Source organism: Mesitornis unicolor, unplaced genomic scaffold, assembly GCF_000695765.1.
Source record: "Mesitornis unicolor isolate BGI_N332 unplaced genomic scaffold, ASM69576v1 scaffold722, whole genome shotgun sequence".
NCBI lineage: Eukaryota > Metazoa > Chordata > Aves > Mesitornithiformes > Mesitornithidae > Mesitornis > Mesitornis unicolor.
Genome location: NW_010169640.1, coordinates 47703 through 68121, shown reverse-complemented (window position 1 = coordinate 68121; position 20419 = coordinate 47703). Strand labels below are relative to the sequence as shown.

Below are 20419 nucleotides of genomic sequence, written 5' to 3'. Positions count from 1 at the left end.
GCAGGGCTTCCCACACTGGATACTGTAGTAGTGACAGGTCTGGTGCAGGTCACTCGTGGCGTTGGGAGGACCAGGTGGATGTCACCATCCAGCGACTCCTTCATGGCAGTCCCTGCCCGCTGCTGGGGACTGGCATGGGGGGATTGGACTAGATGATCTTTTGAGGTCCCTTCCAATCCCTAACATTCTGTGATTCTGTGTGACCCTCCACCAACTGCTCTTGGCTGGGTTTCCACCTCCCATGCAGCCAAGCACTGCTGAAATGTGGTGGCTGGTGCAGGGAGTGCCTTGCGTGGTGCTGTGACATGACTGCTTTATCAGCCATCGCCACTGTATGGAGAACAAGGCTGCCACGCTGTATTGGGCTCTTGCATGCAGTTCTGTGATTTTTTTTTTGCTTATCATCTTCCTGTGCATGGCTCACCTCTCCAGCAGAGTTATCTGGTACACAATAACAAAGAGGAGATTAAAATATAACTCCTTGGCACTCATCATCTCTGCTTAACCTCTCTCTCTAGAGTCAGCTCATTGACCTTCTGGAAATACCAAATCAAAGGGTGAATGAGTAATTCCTAAAATTTATTAAACTTATTATTAAACTGTTTTCCTAAATTTGTTTTCTAGTTCAGGAAATGGAAACACATCAGATGAAACATTTGCTCATGAATGTTTTTGAGATCTGTGATAAAACGGCAGCTTTTGGGCACAGATGAATCACCTTTCGTGAATTACGCAAGATGGAGTTGAATCTTATCTGTCACCTCTCCTTTGCTAATTCTTTGCTAGTTCGTAAATGATGGGATAATTTTTTTTCTGAAAAATGCATCTTTATAGTAAACGGTTCCCCCTGTATCTCTGTGAACCCTCTGATTGCTTTTCTACCTCCCACAGCAAAAGCTTTGCAGTTTAATGATGTACTGGGTGTGTGTGGTGGGGTATGGTCATTTGTCCACAAAGGCAGGATCACGTGAGGACACAGGACCTTGAGCAGGGTCTTTGAAAATGGGAAATTAACTTTTGACGTTTTTCCTGTGCTGTTTCTATCTGCTCCACCCAGAACACGGCGCACAGTACACCCGTACCTTTGGGTTAGGTCATGCTCTGGAGCAGTGCTGTGCTGGAGCCACCAACCACCTCTGCACCCGAGTTGGCTCATGGTGTGCTAAGAGCCACCCCTGCACTTGGGACCAGGCAGCAGTGCTGTGGTGCCATGGCCCCCATCACCTGGGTGCAATGGCAAGGGCTGGGTGGGGCTTTCTTGTAGGTGTTCTAGAAAATCACAGAGTCACACAGAAACCCAGAATGTTTGGAGTTGGAAGGGCCCTGGAAAGCTCCCCCAGTGCAACCCCTGCCAGAGCAGGATCACCAGAGCAGTCACACAGGAACACAGCCAGGGCTTTGGGTGTCTCCACACAAGGAGACTCCACAACCTCTCTGGGCAGCCTGGGCCATGCTCCATAACCCTCACCCTCACAAAGTTTGGCCTCATCTTCAGCTTGAACCTCCTGTGCTCCAGCTTGGGACCATTGCCCCTTGTCCTGGCATTGGCCATCCCAGAGCAGAGCCTGGCTCCTTCCTCCTGACACTGCCCTTTCCCAATGGATCCCCAGGAATGAGGGCACCCCTCAGTCTCCTCTGCTCCAAGCTCAAGAGCCCCAGCTCCCTCAGCCGCTCCTCAGCAGGAGATGCTCCACTCCCTCCAGCATCTCTGTGGCTCTGTTGGACTCTTTCAAGCAGTTCCTGTCCTTCTTGCCCTGAGGGCCCAGCACTGGACACAAGATTGCAGCTGTGGTGTGAGCAGGGCAGAGCAGAGGGGCAGGAGAACCTCTCTGCCCTACAACCACCCCTTCTCATACACCCACCACATGGGTGTTTAACACATTGCCACCACATGGGGCAATGGAGCCATTTCTGTAGGGGGAAACCTCTCAGCTGAACTGCACGTTCTCATCTGCATTTATAAGAAACAAGATGTAATGTAGTTGAGAAGACAAGTGGAAAAATAAGCAAAAGCCTCTAATGCTTGCATGTGCTACATTGAAGGAATGATTGCTCCTCCTGGTCTGAAAGTGCCTCTGTTCAGATGTAGAAGTGGGGAGGATGACTACAGACAAATTACTGGTTGCTGAGAGCAGAGTATAAACTGATTTGTTCTCCTGAGAGCAAGACAAGGTCAGGCAAGCATGTGTTGCAATTACCAGACCTACCTCCACTCCAACCTCTGTTGTTTCCCATTAGCAAAACCTAACTTTTTATATATTTTTTTTTGCGTTGTGATTGTGAGAAAGAGAGAAAAATATCTGCTGGAGCTCTTGAAACATCAGGTGCTCCCACCCAAGTGCAGGGCATTCAGAGACAAAATGATTCTCATATTTGTCTAAACAGCAGAAGTTTTTTCAGCTCAAGAAAACAGTGAGCTTAGTCTATAGCATAAGCATTAATGAGGCTGAATAGGCTGGTGTACAGCCTGAAGAGCACAAATGATCCATTCCAGTATGTGTGTGGGTCATATGTAAAATCCGTTCAAAACAGAGGCACCTGGATGATGTCCTTCTGCAGCGTTGTACAGGTGAGGTATTGCTGCAGCTCGCCCTTGAATACGGCACAGCTAGCTCTGCAGACAACTCTATCCTTATGTCTTCTTTGGTTTCCTCCTCCTTGGACACATGAATGCAAATTGTAAATAAATTAAGCCTTGAATTTGGAATTTTAACAAAGGTGAAGACACCTTCCACACTCAAAGGATGGCACAGCAAAGTGACCTTTTAAATGGATTAATGCAGAAATGAGGTGTTCATGGTTGTGGGGTAGGAAACAAACGAAAAAAATACCCCAAGTTTAAGAGTGTTGTTGCCTTGCTGCCATGGAAAAGGTGGTACCTTCAAAGGTCACCCAGGGTGTCTTGTGAAGGTCAGCAGCATCCCGTGTAGGCGTTTCCCCTGTTTCACACCACGACCAAAACCACATCGTCTAGTCCTGCTTAGTGCACTATATTTTAGCAAATCACAAACAAATGTCAACTGTGTTAGTTCAGCATCTTCCAGCACAGCCTTCTCCTCTCTACCACAGAGGAACAAATCCCTGTGTCCAGGCTGGACCCTGCTCTCCCCAGTCCACGAGCAGGACAAAGCTGTGGCAAATGTGGCAACCTGGGTATTTCCTATGCCCCATTAGACACTGTTCAACACCATAATTTGCCATGCTGCCAACCTGGAGTACTGCCCTGGGAAGGTGTATGTTGGTGTCAGGGACACACGCAGCAGTCTTGAGTCAGAAGTAACCCTACACAAAGGCATTTGTGTCCCCTTAAGTGGCAGGTGGGATTGGAAAGCCTGCTGAGCTGTGATGAAGAGGATGCCCTCTTCCACCACAGCACCTCACAAATGCCAGATGATATCTGAAAGTCTTACAGCATGTGGGTCAGAGACATTTTATGTGCTCCTACCTTAGGCACTGATGGTTTTTCCTTCGTGACAGACGAATCTGGGGGCTGTGGATGCTGCTTTGCCTCCTGAGGGCGGTGATCGGCACACAGATCTCTGTGGTTATACAGTGGCTATAAGGTGTGTAAGCCTGGTAGTAGCATCACTGCAACCAAGAAGTGCTACAGTTGGTCAGGTACTAAGGGTAAGTTGGCAGTGAGACCATTCCCCAGTATCTGTATGGCATCCTGATCATTGACACCAATTAAATAGCTCATCACTGAGCCTTTGGGGCTTATAGGTCTCTCTCTCCCCCTCCACTTCTGTCAACACAGATCTGACAAGCTAGGCTCTTTGCCATCCTTGTGAGATGCCAAGGCCTTGGTTCAGTCATCAGCCTGAAGCTCTTGGGTGCTCAGCCTGTACCTGTGTTCAAATAGGAGTGCAGGCTGCACCCTGCCACTGACCCCATCATGGCCATCTCCTGCTCCATCCCTCCAGGCACCAAACCCGTCCCAAGGAGCCATTTGGGTGCAGCACTCTGCATCTGAGGAGGGTTGCTCCAGCCTAGAGAGAGCCTGCGCTGCCTGCAAAGCTGCTCAGTGTGCCTAATGCCCTCTCAGAGCTGTGCAAACATGATTCAGCTCACCACTCGGCTGGAGGACCCTGCACCTCCAGCTGCATGGGGTGATCTCATACCAGGTATCGCATCCTCCTGGCCTTGCTTAGCTTACGTTTCAACCCAGCTTTTTAAATCAGCATTTCGTGAGCACTGCTGCTAGCCATTTGACACACCATTTTAGAAAGTGCTGAATGACCAGACCTCAGTGGAAAGCGTTGCCACCATTTATTTGGTCAGCAGATTCACACCGAAGACTAAAGCGACGTGAAGTCTTCTCCTACGCAGGAGGAGGAGGAGGTGCTATAGAAACCCTCAAGTGTTAGTGCTGGGCACCTGCCCTGCACTTGCAGCCTGTGCCAGTCCTGCAGCCACACCAGCTGGCCCTGCTCCTGGCCAGGATATTTGGCTGCACCAGCACCTGTGAGCCCTGCCGCCATCGGGACCCGTTGTTGATTCTGTGGCACTAAACCCAGAGGTAACATCACTTTGTTTTGTTCTCTCTTGCTCTCTGTGAACTGCTGCTCAGGGTCCTGCTGTGCTTGGGAGGAGGCAGAGGAGGCTCAGACACTTGGTTTCTGCAGGGCAGTGATGCAGAGGTCCATGCCCTAGGTTGCAATGTCTGAGCCCTTTGGTTTCTGTCCTTACTCCAAGGTATTCTCCAGAATATATCCCAATATTTCCCAATATCTTTACAGCACATTACTTCCTAACAGCAGCTGGGAACTAACTGGAAGCTAAATTCCCAACATGGGGAAACAAGCAATTCCAAAAGATTTCTTTTTTTGTCTAAGTGAACCCTTGCATCCTCATTCAGGGTCTTTCAAAGCAGTTCTGTGGTCAGGATGGCTGCATTACTGTTTTCAAGGGATGCAGACAGATAAGCCTGAAAGAACATAAGTTTCAAAAAAGTAAGAAAATAAAGTGCTGTGCCTTAGATCGCTGTGTCTGAGAGAGCTGTGAACAAGAGCAAGGCTGGAGCAGGCGGTTTCCAGGTTTCTTTATGCTTTTTGGAAACAGAGAGGAAAAGCCTCTCACTTAAGTGCTGTGCCAGGGCCCTTGCCTGGGGCTCTTTGGCCACAGAGGCACTTTGTCTGCTCTCTCTCTGGCCATGCTTCCCTCCCAGCACAGCTTGCTGCCCAACACCCAGCCAGCAGCCCTGCCCAAGTCCATTCTCATACCTATACTGCATATTCATTAAATCTTTGCTGACAGCCATCCATTCAATTTGTAGGAAAGTTGGTGAAAATCGCGGACGTTGCCATGGCAGTGGCAGGTTTGAAGGCAGTTGATGCAGGAAATGCCAAGCTGTACCCCAACCTTCCCACCCCATTTTCCTTCATCCCTTCCCTCCGCTCAGTTCCAGGTCCCTTCCCTCACCCACCCCAGCTGCTGATCAGCTCTCCCTTGTCTATGGTGTGGGGAAAGCAGAACACACTCCATGGTACTGGTGACCTTGTCCATCAAGCCGCAGCCTGTCCCTGGTCCTCCAGCAGCAGCAAAATGCTGTGTTACAGCTGTCTCCATCCTTTTCTTTTCTCAAAGCTGTAGGTTGCTGTCTAGCCCCTCCGATGCTGCAGCCGTCGCATCTACCCCACTTTAACAATTTCCAGCAGCCACAGGATATGCTAGCTTATCACACTGCATCTCAGTAAAGACATTTTCTGCTCAGCCATATCCTATCTGTGCTACATTGCCTGCTTTAAAACCCTCTGATTGTTTCCTCCCTCCTCCCCCAAGTTTCTAGGCTCAAAGCCCCCATGGCAGGGCAGATCACTGATGCTGGGAACAGTGTTTGGGCTACATCTCCAGCTCCAAAAGCAGTTTCAGCCAGAGCCCTTCGCTGCTGCAGAGCACACCAGTATGGTTTGCTTGCATTGTACTTCAATGCAGAGGCTGCTGCTGGCGTTGCAGATCACAGAATATCACAGAATGTCAGGAGTTGGAAGGGACCTGGAAAGCTCCCCCAGTGCAACCCCTGCCAGAGCAGGATCACCAGAGCAGTCACACAGGAACACGGCCAGGGCTTTGGGTGTCTCCACACAAGGAGACTCCACAACCTCTCTGGGCAGCCTGGGCCATGCTCTGCCACCCTCACCCTCACAAAGTTTGGCCTCATCTTCAGCTTGAACCTCCTGTGCTCCAGCTTGGGACCATTGCCCCTTGTCCTGGCATTGGCCATCCCAGAGCAGAGCCTGGCTCCTTCCTCCTGACACTGCCCTTTCCCAATGGATCCCCAGGAATGAGGGCACCCCTCAGTCTCCTCTGCTCCAAGCTCAAGAGCCCCAGCTCCCTCAGCCGCTCCTCAGCAGGAGATGCTCCACTCCCTCCAGCATCTTTGTGGCTGTGCTGGACTCTTTCAAGCAGTTCCTGTCCTTCTTGAACTAAGGTCAACAAAAAGCAACCTGGGCATCAGCCATGCCAGCAAAGACATCTGCCTCGTGCAGTTAGCTACCATAACGACGTGGCAGTTTCAGCCCTTGGTGGAAGGTGTTTTCCTGCTGCTGCTTACCGTAGTGGAGAGAGGATTTCCTCAGGTCTCAGCTGTCAGCTTCCTTCCAGGGTGCAGTCAGTGAGCAGCAAGCCTTGGCTGCGACAGCCAGACCTGAGCATACAAGAACTGGGAGAGAGCTCTACGCAGGAGTCACATTAGTGCCTGCTAGAGCCCAATACATATCCCCCCAGCAACTGAGATGTTTGTGTGTTTATCACTTACTTCAGAACTAAAGTCTGCTTTTGCAGGCAGTGCCCTCACCATCTGACCGCAAGGTCTGAATTGCTTGCAAATAACTGCTTAACAAGGCATCTTCAGTCATGATGTCCCTTGCTACAGCTCTAAAAGCTGTAGGATTTCATGAGCTCCCTCACCACTTCACGCCCCTGTTAGAATGGTAAATAACTTATTTTACGTCAAAAGGTAAAATTCTTTCCAAAGTGCAGTTAGATGCAAGTAGAAATGCAGTGACAGAGGCACAGAATCACCAGTTCAGAGAATTGTTCCATGTGCTCGTCACACAGAGCCACTTTGCACAGGATGGGGTCTGATGAAGGCTGATTTTTATCAGCCTGTGAACTCACACGCTTCACGCAACCAATACTTTTGCGAAACACCTAGCAGCGGATGTGACAAAGACTCAGTACCTACTACGTACCTCTCTTGGAGGCCGGCAGGATGCCTGCCTTGAGCAGGAACCATCTCATGCAGCTCTTAATGGCAAGTTCCTTGTTCTGCACCGGTGCTTCCTCTTTCAGGTATGTCTTTCTGCTTTCCATCTGCAGTCTCGTACTCTCTCCTGGAACGAATGGGCTCAAAATCAGAATAACCGTTCCACCCCACCATTCCCCTCCCAAGGAGGTGGAGGGCAGCATGCCTCACTCACTTCCTTAGGATTTCAAGCATGTCTTTGGGATTCAGAAACTCAGATTCTGCTCTGTTTTCCTCCAGCTTTGCAAAGCAGCCCAAAGGCTTAGAAACCTGCTCAGTTCGAGCTAGAGCATGAGGATACTTATGAAGAGACATCTGCAATACCCTTCATCACCCTACTCTGCCTCCTAAGCCAGCAGAACTGGTAGAAGAGCTTTTGCTTATGGGGTACGCTGGGCTTTAGCTTTGGTGCTGCAATCCCTGTCCTAGCTCAAAACCAAGCTAAGGGCACTTTTACTTCATTTGCACAGCCTGGCTTAAGGAATTAGTGTTCACATTGTCACAGGATGCCACTGCTATCTATGCGGGCTCTTCTAAGTGTTATTCCACCCCCACACCCCTCTTCCCCATAAGATGGCCTCTATAAGATGCCCTTATTTCCTAAAGGCTGTCTGCCATGTCCTATTGGAAGTGTACCTTGTGATATTTACCCATAAACTGAGTCAATATAAAGCAAGCTTGACAAAGGATGCATCCCAGTCTCATGCTGAGAAGGCCATCTTTGTAGGCTCAAATTCACACTCATTACAAAGTAAATATTTACTTAAATGCCCTTTTTTAATAGGAGCCATACATGTACTGAGAGGTAGTAGGAAAGTCTCACCATATCTTTTCCCATTTCAGGTCTCAGAACATCACACAACACCTACACAACAGGACTATGGATGTGTCCAACAACTGCAGCGTCGCAGATCTAGAAGTGTTTTACCACGTTCGTCTCATTGAATTTGCTCTGTACATCCTAATTTTCTTTTTGGGAGCGCTGTTTAATGTTCTTGCCCTCTGGGTGTTCTTCTGCAAGATGAAGAAGTGGACAGAAACCAGAGTTTATGTAGTCAATTTAGTCGTTGCAGACTGCTTCGTCATCTGCATTTTGCCTTTCAAGGCTTATTTGCTCTGGCATAAGTCAACCCGGGACGAACTCTGCCAGTTTATAGAGGCAGTGTATTTCATCAACATGGTAGTGAGCATCTACATAATTTCATTTATCTCCATCGATCGGTACATTGCCATAAAGCATCCCTTGAAAGCCAGGACCTTCAGGACTGTGTCAAAGGCTGCCTTTCTCTGTGGGCTCCTGTGGGTCTCCGTGATAATCGGTGCCACCATACAGCTTCGGCAGAGACACGCTGCTTTCTGCTTTCAGAAGGACACCACCGCATCTGCTGCTCTGAATTTGCTTTCCATTTTCTTCATTTTCACTCTTCCATTAGCAACCTTGACTTTTTGCTCCGCAGAAGTCATCAGGAACCTTAAGAGGCATCTGAACACAAATCCACCAGAGGAAAAACTATTCCAGAAGGCTGTTTACGTTATTTATGCAAATCTGATTGTGTTTCTAATATGTTTTCTGCCAGCTTACCTTGGGCTACTTGCCAGGTTCATAATGGACAATGTTGGAGCTACCTGTTTTCTGATTCAGGTTATGAAGAACTTCTCCTCTGTGACCAAGTGTGTTGCCACGTCCAACTGCTGCCTTGATAGCGTCTGCTACTACTTTGTGACCAAGGAGTTCCATGAAGCCCTTCTGCTGCCCAAACCCAGCACTGCAAAAACAGATCAAACCCACTCCTTCCAGACACACACTTGCTAAAGGAAGCTGGGTGGGTGGGGGAGAAGAAAAAACACCAAACTCAAAACCCATCACGATAACTCAGTAGCATCAAGAGAAGATACAGCTGCAGTGATAGTGGGACAGCCATTGCCCTTTCTACCGAGGGAAATCTTCATTAGGTTTAGCATTACTGAGTTAATTGGCATTTATACTCCGTGCTTCTATTAAACAAATACATTATTTCACAATGTGTAAAGGGGTGTATGTATTTGCTGGTCTTTAACATGTCTCCATGTCAACCACCGGCACCTACTTGTTACTGGTGACCCATGTACGTCTCCCTGTTTTAGTTCGTTTTGCAGCTGAAGTCAATTAATCTTTATTGCCAACTCGCACAAAAGATTGTGTTGTGTTTTACCTCATTGTGTATTTCAGGTTGTCTGCATTATTAAAATAATCCAGTTAATTTTGATCATATTCCTTTGGTGGGCCGGGAAGGGTTCAGACGGTACCAGCTTGGTAATAAGTACCCAGCCCTACAAAACAGCTTAGACTCTGCTGACTGCCCTTCTCCTTCAAATCAGTGGGTCAGACAGATGTGAAGGAATGCTCTTTGGGTGAAAGCAAGACTTCTCCAGTGCCATAAAGGCACAAAGTCCAGGAGGTTTCAGAGCCAAGTCCTCCTGCCAGCTCCCCTCCTGCTGCACTGGCACAGAGTCACTCCCTTACAGTGGCCATCCCCGGGGTCCTGCTGCTCCCACTCCTGAGGAGACCCTTTGAGCTCTGTTTAGGCTTTGGCTGCCCATGCATTATGGGTTTACGTTGTGGCACCAGGTGAGGGTCAGTATATCACACCCCAGTTGAACCCCACAGCTGGACACAGCTGGCTCTGAGCTTCCACAGCTGCCCACACTGACACCCCTAAAGATCCCATGGGTGAAGCGCTTTTGTCCATGAGTCAGCAGCCTAGAAAAGTTAGGCAAGATGGGGAGTGGGTTGACCCTGTACATGCTGTTCAAACGCTCCTAGGGACTGGGATTTCTTCTTTCTAAATACTGAAATATCTCCAAAATGGCCTCCAAGGCAATACTCAGAGTGCTCCAGGAGACAGTACGGAGCAGCTTTCCCTGCCCACTCATGCATTTTCCCCTGTAACCTACTTGTGCCTTCAGAGAGCCCACAGTGGCTGCTCCATCTGCCGTTGTCACCTTTGGGACTGCATCTGGAGACATGAATTAATAGGACAAATCCTGAAGGACCCAGAGCCTGGCTCCCATCAGCTGGCTCACATAGATGGGACTGCAAATGCTGCAGCCAGCAAAAGCTGTCAAAATGACTATAAAATACCACTGGAGCACATTCATAAACATGTTTGTAAAGGTCCTGGCACTTATGGCATGCTCATTGGCATCTGGGGCTTGCCCATGCCCAGTTGGCAGTGACTGTCATTACCAGTACGGGCTTTCCAGTGATGGTGATGAGCAGTGGTAGATTCCTGGCTACTTCAGAGGATGAGCAGGCCCATATGTCGGTCACCTTTCTTGTAAAGACATCAAAGAGAAGCACACAGGGTCCCCTCAACCTTGGCTCACTATCATGGGGTGCACAAGGACTGACATGCCCCTATGTAAGGGTCATTGGAGTCCATGCTGCTGCCTGCCTGGGTCACGCTCTGCAACCACACTGCAGACTGCGTGGACTGCCATGCTCCCTGGGGGATCTTTTGCTGCCAGAAGGGCAATTTGCAACCATTATGGGCTTTATTTCAGAAATTATCTGTTTTCCCACCACTGAAAATATTAAATTTTAATTGCTAGTTTGTGTGAGGTGAGTGGGGGAAGCGCAGACTGGGTGGAAAAAAAAGATGGGAAAGCACTGAACTGATGTGAGCAGAACAACAGAGGGCACCAGAGATTCGATCATCCCAAAAAGTAGGTGCTAATGAAACACTTGGGGAAGCAGAGTTCGCTGCTGTGTTTGAGCAGTCCGGAGCTGTCAACAGCAGGCTCTCAGGCAGCTGCGCCCTGCACAGAGCAGCACCCTGCGCTGGCACCCCCAGCCCTGACAGATCCCCTGCCAGGACACCCACAGCCACACCGCAACCTTTCTGAGGACTAAACCCACCCGACGGCCTCACAAGAAACAGGTAATGTCTTTTAATTCTTCCCACACCGGTGCTCTGCTCTGTACTTTAGGGTGTGAAGTACTTTCTCATCTCCTACCTTGGAGCGCTAGCCGAGGCTGCCTGCTGTCGATCCTCAGCTTTACACAGATGCCTCTGTGTCCTCCTGCTTTCACAGCTGTTATGCCTCACTATTTTTGTCGCTCAGGGGGGGTCTTCATCCCTCGCTGCAGTTTCACACCAGTGCTTCTTAGTGTGCCTCTTCTGTGAGCCTGGATGCACCCAGGCACGGGACCTCGGGAACCATCACTGGCTCCGTGCTGATGTGGAGGATTCAGTAGGGCTGGGATGCCCAGCCCAGTGCGCTCAGCTGCTCCTCAGGGCAGGGCTATGCATGCAGAGAGTGGCTTTTTCACCGCAGGATGACCACAGTAGCTTAAGGGGAATGGTTGCCGGGTAGGTGGTACCACAGTGCGTCCAAGAACCTGTGAGGCTGAAAGCCCAAGAGAGTCAGGACACTGGCTGTACCTTAGTTCCTCCATAAATTTCACCCTAAAAACGACCATAGCGCTGTGGTTCAATAAAACAAAACCAGTTCTGGTGCCAGGGAAGGTGCTGTGCTTTCCTCCATGGTTGTCAGATCCATCTCCCAGTTTCAGACAATACAAACTGTTCACTTAGTTCATGCAATCAGACATTTTCACTACAGTTTAGATGTTGATGCTTAGAAGCCACTGACTTATAAGGCAATGTATTTGTAAGAGTTTGTAGGAATCTGGGCATTTTCCTCTCCTGTCTCTCTGTAAACACTTCCTTTATGAGCTACACAGTAAGCGTGACTCATTCTGTGCAGCCTCTTTGCTGGTAGCAGATGCCCTGACACATTTAAAGGAGTATTGGCAGTCTAATCTAAGTTCTGAGATTCATGTTTTCCGTTCTAGCAAAATTTTGGCTTCCTAACTTTGGGGGCTGAGATCAGACAGGCATGCTCACTTTCCCTTCTCTCTTTGGTGATCTGTCATCTGCTGGGGCTGGTGGCACCCGTGCTGAGCTATTCCTCCCCAGCATCCCGCAGTGAGAGGAGCAGGTTGGTGCTTGAGGGCAGCCTGTCCGCAGCAGGCACCCACCCACCAGCCTGCAGCAGCATTTCCCGGGAATGAAGCCACCTGAGCTGCTGGAAAGTGAAGTGTAGATTCGCAGGGCCGGCAAGACCCAGAGCAAACCTACAGAGTGGCTTCCACTGCAAAGCAAGGGCCTTGGAGGTCAAAAGGGGAATTGCTGCCCAGCTCTGCTTTGGACTGCCTTAAAGCCAGTGACTCTCTGATAACCTCAGCAGCAGCAAAGATAAGGGACCACAAAAACTGTCGTTCCGCTTTGCAGACGCCTTGCTGTTTCCTAAATGGTGCAAACCAGGACTGCATGGAGGGCAAGACAGGCTTAACCCTGCAATAGCTGCAAGAGAGGGTTGCCTCTGCGTTTTTGTGATAGCCAGTGGCGAGTGACAGCGTTACTCTGATGGCTGAGGGACAGACGGTGCTGATGAGCCACAGAGCCTCCCGAGGGGCCACCTACATATGTGATACAGGGGCACAAAGGGCCGCAGAGCCACGAGAGCAGGGGCACTGCAGCAAGACCTTGCCCAGAGGACCTGTCCCCACGCTCGGTCTCATATCTGTGCCCTATTCTTGCAGAGACGACACAACATGGAGAACTGCACCGCGGAGAACTGCACCGCAGACGAAGATGACGTTCTGCAGAGTGGCATCATGCTATTTCAACTGCTCGTCTACATCCCAGTGCTCTCTTTGGGGATCCCACTGAACATGATCGCCTTCTGGGTCTTCTGCTACAAGCTCAAGAGGTGGACCGAGACCAGGGTGTACATGATCAACCTCATGGTCGCAGATAGTTTCCTGCTCGTTGCCCTGCCCTTCCTGATATATTTTACCAAGTATGAGCACCCCATAGACAACCTGTGTTTCACCATACAGAACATGTATTTTACAAACATGCCTATGAGCATCCTCATCATCACCCTGATTGCGATGGATCGATACATTGCAATCAAGTTCCCTCTAAAAGCAAAGATTCTTCGATCTCCACTGAAATCAGCTTCTGTCTGTGGCTTTCTTTGGGTAACACTGATAATTTATTCCTCTTTGCGTCCAAGATTTCGTAACAAAAAGGATAAAGTCTGCTTTCGGAGACAAACTATTCAACTTAATTATTCACTGTTATTCTCCATTATCTTTGAGTATTTTATTCCCTTAGGGATAGTGATTTTTTGCTCAGTACAAGTCATCAGATGTCTCAAAAAGAAGATGGCCATGGGCTCTCATGAGACAAAGCTAATCCAGAAAGCAATCCACATTGTTTCTGTGAATTTGTGTGTATTCATTGTATGTTTTTCACCCTTCTACATCACACTGATGTTGCGGTTTGTAATTGATTTTACTGGAACTAGTTCTCTGCTCTCGGAAGTTAGAGCCTCTATTCAGATCTGTGCATGCTTAGCTAATTCCAACTGCTGTTTGGATGCATTTTGCTATTACTTTGCAGCCAAGGAATTTCATGAATTTCATTCTCTGTTCCCCCCTTGTATATCAATCAGGTTCAAGACGAACCAAAGCCAAGAGTCTCAGCCACGCACAGATCAAGTCATGATGTAAAAAAGGTGTGGGGCACTATAGGTGTTGAGAGCTACAGTGCTGCTCAAGCTGCAAGGCAGAGGGAATGGGACCACCTACAGTATTTGCAATCACTGTAGGTATAGGCATACCTGCAAAGACGGGCAACCCCCTCCAAGTGGTCTGATATTAGCTTGAATTTTGCCCTGCTGTTCTCAGTGACTTGACTCCAGCTCTGCCTGTTGTCTTCAATTCTTTTATCGCAGCTTCAGGTGTCTCCCGGTCACGATAGCCATGTGGTATGGAGAACAGATGATAAGGCCATTTCCACCGTGTGCTTATTTGTACACATCATGCAGCTAAACATAGGAATCTGAACCCTTACAGCAGTACACAAATCCGCTTCTAGTACTGTAATATATACGGTCACTAAAAACCAAGAAAAAACCCCTGTACTACAATGCCAAACCTAATACATCTGTGCTGCTCACATCAAAGAATTGGCCCATACAGTGGTAGTTTCCTGCAACCTATATAATTTTGAAGCCTGCAGCTACCACCAGCTATCGTGCATTGAGTAAACTGCAGGAGTCAGACAGTGACATGAGACTATTGCCCCTTCCTGCCATATGATACTTGTATTAGCTCGTGGCAATGCTCTGGCATTTGTGAGACTAAAATGATTGTGGGTATAAATAAAACCACTACTGCATGGAATACCTGAGCTATGCAAAGCGTTGTGGACCACAGCACAGACCCTTCGCATATCAAGTCTAAAGCTGGGAAGTACCGGTCTCATTGGAGCAACTGCTGCAAACCCTGGTGACAGTTGTGGTGGTGTACTGTAATGAGATCGAATCTTCAATGGGTGTCACATCTGGTGATCGCATCTGCCCGAGTTATCACAGCTTCTCACTGGAGGAACATTGCCCAGAAAGCAGTAGCGAGCAACGCCAAGCAGATGCAGCCCTGGTCTTTCCCTCCATATCCATAAACAGTTTTCAGGGGAGGTTTGATCCAGGTGGGGTTTTTAAGGCCCTTCTGCAGAGATGAGGCAGACAGATGGCATTGTCTTACATGATGAAGAACTGCTTTGGGTTTGGGCTTTTTTTCTCCAAATTCCTCTGTGCTTGCTGCCTATGCACAACGTATCCTCCCAGCCCACAGGGCAGCAACAACAGAGCAGCCCAAAGCAGTATAAGCTACAGAGGAAGGTCTTGGGGCACCAGAAGCAAGCATCCCATAGAGAAACCTGAGCTGGGGGGGGCCAGTGCCAGGGCATGACTACTTCATGTTTATTTGCATAGAAATGTTATCTAACATTTTTTCATATAGTCAGTTAAGTAACTTTAAGTCAGCATTGGAAACACTGTAGGGTTTATGAAATGTATGTGATAGCTGTATCTTGGTTGGCTTCATGGTCCTTGATTTTCAGTGTCTTCTGACTTGTAAACCCCTAAAAAATTTAAACCTACAGACAATTAACCTTCTTAGTGACAACTTACAAATAGTTCCCCTACAAGTAGCCTGTCGCTTTCTAGTGTTTGCAGACCACATGCTGAAACCACTGACTAGACATTGGCCAAACTACATAGGAAACTACTCTTCCCATCACAGAAAGTCCTCTCCATACAAACATTAGATCTACCTGCTTTCTGTCAATCCTTTGCAGAGGTCTCTGACACAACGGAAGCTGCAGTAGGCAAGTGCGGCATAAAATGGATGCAGCTACTGAGGTCATTTAGTTGATCATTTATGTTCCAATTTTCTTTGATGTTTTATTTAATGCTTTATGGGTAATCCCACTACAAGCAAAGCAAATGGGCCACGTATGTACGTGACCCACTTAATCATTGCAACTGTTGTTTGGCCCTCATTCTGCCTTTTAAAGTCTCTTTTTAAAGACAGGAAAAGATAAAGACAAATAGTGCCTGATCTTAAAAACCATCTATTGCTTAAGGAGACGCACGAATGCTGTCACCCTTGCAGTTGTCCACAGATACGTTGCAATTAACTATCCTCAGAGAGGAAGAGGTCCAGGGTCCCCATTAGCCCATTCTCCCTATGGTCTGTTGTCATGTCCAGTCAAGGAAGAGACTTCTGTTGCACAAACAGCACAGAGGGCCTTCAAAACCACTTTTGGCTCTGGGATTCCCTTGTAGGATTTTGCACCTCATTGGTTATAGCAAATGCCTGTTCCCATTAGACTATTATGAAAATGTTTATTATTTTTAAAAAAGATGAGGGTTGATGCACACCAACCTCTTAGCCTACTGTCAATCCAGAAAGCAAACAACTTTTTTGGCAAACCCAGTCATGTCCATGTTTTCTCTCTGTTGACAGGAGGCACCTTGTCCAATTTAAAATGGGCTCCAATTAGGTCACCTACTCTCAAATAAAAACCGGCAATGATTTTGTGCATATGGCCTCACATATAGGCCTCACAGTATAGCAAATGCTAACAGCTGCCAAGATGCCATTTACTTCTATTTTGCAATCGAAGCTCTGAAGAGCACTTTCTTCTTCCACAAGCTGATAGTTTCTAAGCCAAGGAAGGCTCACAGACGAGGCACTCTGTTAAACTAAACAGCTGCCATGGTGTCACCCCAGGCAGCAACGAAGCACCACAACGCCGCTTGCTCACTGCCTGCCACTGCCAACAGCTTACCAAAAACCTTGAAGTTAACATTCTTACACACACTCAAGCTTACTGCATATAGAGCTGCATGAAGTGAATGGTTTCGTCTTGCAGGAAGCAAACTGAGGTCTCCCACCGTACATGTTCTAAATTAAAAAAATTAAGTGTTCATTTTTCTTACTGTAAAGTGAGGATTTGTTGACTTTACAATCCCTGTCATCATTGAGTCATACCTTTTGTTGTTTGTACTGAATGCTACAAAAACAAAAAAGGAAATGCAAGTTCCGCAAGTGAATCCAAAGCTGTTTTGTATCTATACATCTATTTATATAAATAGAAATATTCATTTATTACCATTATACATCAGACTCCTCTATTATCAATACTAAACCCACACTGGAGATTGAGAGAGGAGACTTAGCTACCATGATATAAGATCTGCCTTACAACAGGGTATTTATAGTGCAACCCAAAGATAAGTGAGGAACTTTCTGATTACCTGAAAATGTATGGGATACCTTGGACAAAAATTATTATCTGGTTTACGTGTCAAGTTAAAATGATGTTTACGATGGGTTTCTGACATCTTTCTTCAGTCTGAACAAAACCTCAGCTCCCTGAGTGCTCCCAGTAAATAGAAAAGATGAATTACCAGCACATGGGCCACATACAACACTGGGATAGCAATCCATGAGGACAGTGACATGGTTATCCACAAATCATTCCCATTTCCTAGCACAAGAGTCTGGTTACCAATAGTGAGGAGCAGCGTCCATCAGCTGCACCAACAGGCAGGGCTCAACCACTGCATTCTGCTGACATTTAAGCAATAGATAATCTCTTTTCCCATCAAAAGAAAAAGATGCTAACAATAGCTTAAACTTCAAATAAGCACATTGATGCTGCAATCAAACTTTAGGCTTAAGAAAAAAGCAAAAACCAAAAACAATGCAAGGAAAAGCCTACAAAGTAATTCAGAATCTTGCTTCTAAGCGAGCAGCCATCAGTTTTAGTATTTTTGCTAAAAGGCAGGAAAGGCAGGAGCTGGCATAACACAGTATTTGGCTGTTTGGTGGCGTTTGGGCAGGCCTGAAATCTGAGCTCTCATCAGAGCGTTGGGCTCCAGCAGCACTCCCCTTCCATGGCTGAAGGGCCCATATCAGAGTTCTGCATCTCAGCAACTCAGGTGCTGCTTTCAGGTTTTGGCAGAATCTCTGTATTTTTGGCTTCCCAGTGCAGCACAACCGTCCCAACGGCGAGGCAACCTGCAGGGGACTCTGCAAGCACCGGAGCAGCAGCAGGTAGCCACAAAGCTCAGGCTTTGCCATGCCCTCCCTGAAACCTTAGCACAACACCACACAGCCAACCCCTTCAGTGCTGATGCTGCAGGAGCACGGGGGGAACAACAGTACTGATAGCCCTGCGAGCACGTTATCTGCCATGGTTCAGTTCCTGTGTAGTGCTAAGGAAGGGGAAAGGGGAAACAGTCTTAACAGCCAGAGCTGGTCACTGTTTGAGGTTGATGCACTTAGCCTGACACTGCCATTTCACAGGCTTTCCATGCTAAAAATAAGTCTGACATGTTCTGCTCTCAACCCAGTAGTTCTGTTTTGGTCAAGATCTGCTGTTGCAACATCACATCTTCCCATGAGAAAGCCAAGGAAAAAACCACACGGGGCAGAGGCATTGCAGAACCCAAATGTCACAAGGTAGCACAGTGTCCTGTGTCCCCCTCGCACACGTGGGGATGGTACCAGTGCCCCTCTCACCTTGCCAGAGGCCCTGTCCCGTTGTGATTTGCTGTAGCCAGCACAGCAGAGTCTCTGGGAGGCAGAGGAGACCAAGATCTTCCCTGGCAGGGAATGAGGCAGGAGCCCATCAAATCCGAGCTGTCCTATTAGCAGTCTGTACCAGGAGCAGAGGAAAAGGAGAGAAGAGGAGTTCTTCATGAGAAGGGCTGGGAAACAACCTCAAGAAGGACATCAGGCAGAGCTTACAAGGGAAAGAAAATGACTCTGCAGAACAGAAATAAGTCTTAAGAGACCAAGAAGTGCAAAGATCAAAGGGGTCTTAGCAAATTCTTCCTTTAGATATTAAAAGTTACAAATTACAAGGAAAGAAGTGAGATCACTCAGTACTGCTGCTGACAGAAATAACAAAATTGTCCAGGTTTTTCCTGACAACTACCCAATTACTTTGTCACAGCTTTCAGTAAGGATGAGGAACCTAAGAAGTCCAGAATTTTAAAGGAATTGGCACATGAAGTCTCAAATCAGCAACAAGGCTTTTAAATAAGTCAGCCAAAATAGGATTGGGGGATAGAGACCAATAAACACATTCTCTTCTCTAGGATAGGGAAAGAAAGAGAAGGAGCTGATAGTAACAGCCCTACTATGCTCAGATCTGAAAAATGTGCAGGTTCCCAACACGTCTGAATAACATTAAATGGAAAGGAACAAAGAGAAAGGCAAAAGTTAAGTGGTTCTTCACCTTACAGGACTATTTTGCCTCACTGGCTTCTTTCACAAAGAAAATCGCTTTTCCAGCCAAGGTGTTGTAGACACTGGTGTCAGCAAAAGGTCCTCTGGAGCACACTGGGAGCAATAATGAACCTTGTACAGGCACTGGTACTCAGTGGTGCCATAGGTCCCCAGACTACCCTGCCTGAGAGCTGCCAGCAAGGAAGTGAGAAAACAGCACGATTGTCATCTGTGCTGCGCCACATGGTGACAGCACTGCCCAGGCTGAGGCTGCGGAGGCAGGGGAAATTACCAAGGAAGCATCGTTGGTCCACGGCAGAGGTGATAAAATCTGCGACTGGATGGAAGAAGGGGGCCGTAAGCAGCTGCAAGTGTGTACAGGGTGACTGGTGAAGAGTCAAGTTGGAGAAGCATGAAGATTCTGAACCAGCAGTGTTCAGGAATTAGACAGGGACCCAAGAGCCATACCTGGAGACATGTAAGTTCTCTGCAGATAGCTTTGTCTACTGGTAGCTGGTGTTGAGTTGCTCTGACATATTCTGGTGAACCTGCTGATCACAGCCAGCTGCTTTGTGCCTGATGTCAGGGTTTGTCCCTCTCTTAAAGCCTCGCTGGGCTGATGGAGACGTAGCTATGGCTTGCTGGCCTTGTCTGGCCACCACAGCAACAACCTGTGGGTGGGAAGCATCACACTGGAGAAATGCTATGAGCTGAGCTCCCTCCAGGCTCGATTTTGACTGCTCATGATTAATACCAGTAATGACTGCCTTGGCAGAGACAATAGAAATGTGTGGATAACACTTGAGGATGATGCAACGTGAAGTGTTTTCTGAACAGTGGTGAAATTGTCACAACCCAGGAGCCAGATGACTTTGAAAACTAAAATACTAACAAGGACCATGACATGAAAATGGTGGTGGTTGGGGATCAATGAGCTGGGTGTACTAATAAGCCAGCAACTATTTATAAGCATCCACCGAGAAGCAGCCACAAGAACGGCAAAAGCAGTCTCTGAAAGCTCAGTAGTAGTATTTAAGCTAAGATCTACACTGACTATAAACTGACAAGGAATTAATCTCAATGGCTGGTTTGTAATGTGCAGACAGACAATGCAGAAATACTCCCAAGACAGCTCCAAGATGACCTGGAAAGTGGGAAGGGGAAATGTGTTTGTCCAACACGGCAATAACAGCCGGACCTCTGAGCTTGATGACCAACTTGTCTGAATTCCTGTAAATGGGTCAGAATGGGCAGCCAGGGAGGAGCCCCTGGCCAGCAGACGTCTGCAGCCACAGAGCGGTCACAAAGTCAGCAGGTCACAGGGTCACGGTGACACATTTTCTCAGAATTGCTGTCTGATGAGAACTATGGAAGGTGAGAGAATTACTATGATTCAGAGTGAAACCCAGTTATAATAATCACAAAAGTGCCTGTAAGCCACAGCCCTCACTTCTCCAACAGCTCTGTGAATGGGGCTGGGGGCCTGCTGGGGCTCAGCAGTGTGACAGCAGGTGGCAGTCCCAGCGCCAGCA

General features: G+C 47.9%; 2 protein-coding genes across 2 annotated transcripts; both read left to right on the top strand.

Annotated features, from left to right (window-relative positions):
- Positions 1–8126: 8126 nt before the first annotated feature.
- LOC104536695 (G-protein coupled receptor 35-like) lies at positions 8127–9059 on the top strand. Its single transcript, XM_010179393.1, has one exon. It carries the CDS (start codon positions 8127–8129, stop codon positions 9057–9059), a length of 933 nt encoding a protein of 310 aa, XP_010177695.1.
- Positions 9060–12845: 3786 nt separating this feature from the next.
- On the top strand, positions 12846–13811 carry LOC104536697 (G-protein coupled receptor 35-like). Its single transcript, XM_010179395.1, has 2 exons — positions 12846–13579; positions 13754–13811. The coding sequence occupies exons 1-2, from the start codon at positions 12846–12848 to the stop codon at positions 13809–13811; spliced, it is 792 nt and encodes a 263-aa protein (XP_010177697.1).
- Positions 13812–20419: the final 6608 nt, after the last annotated feature.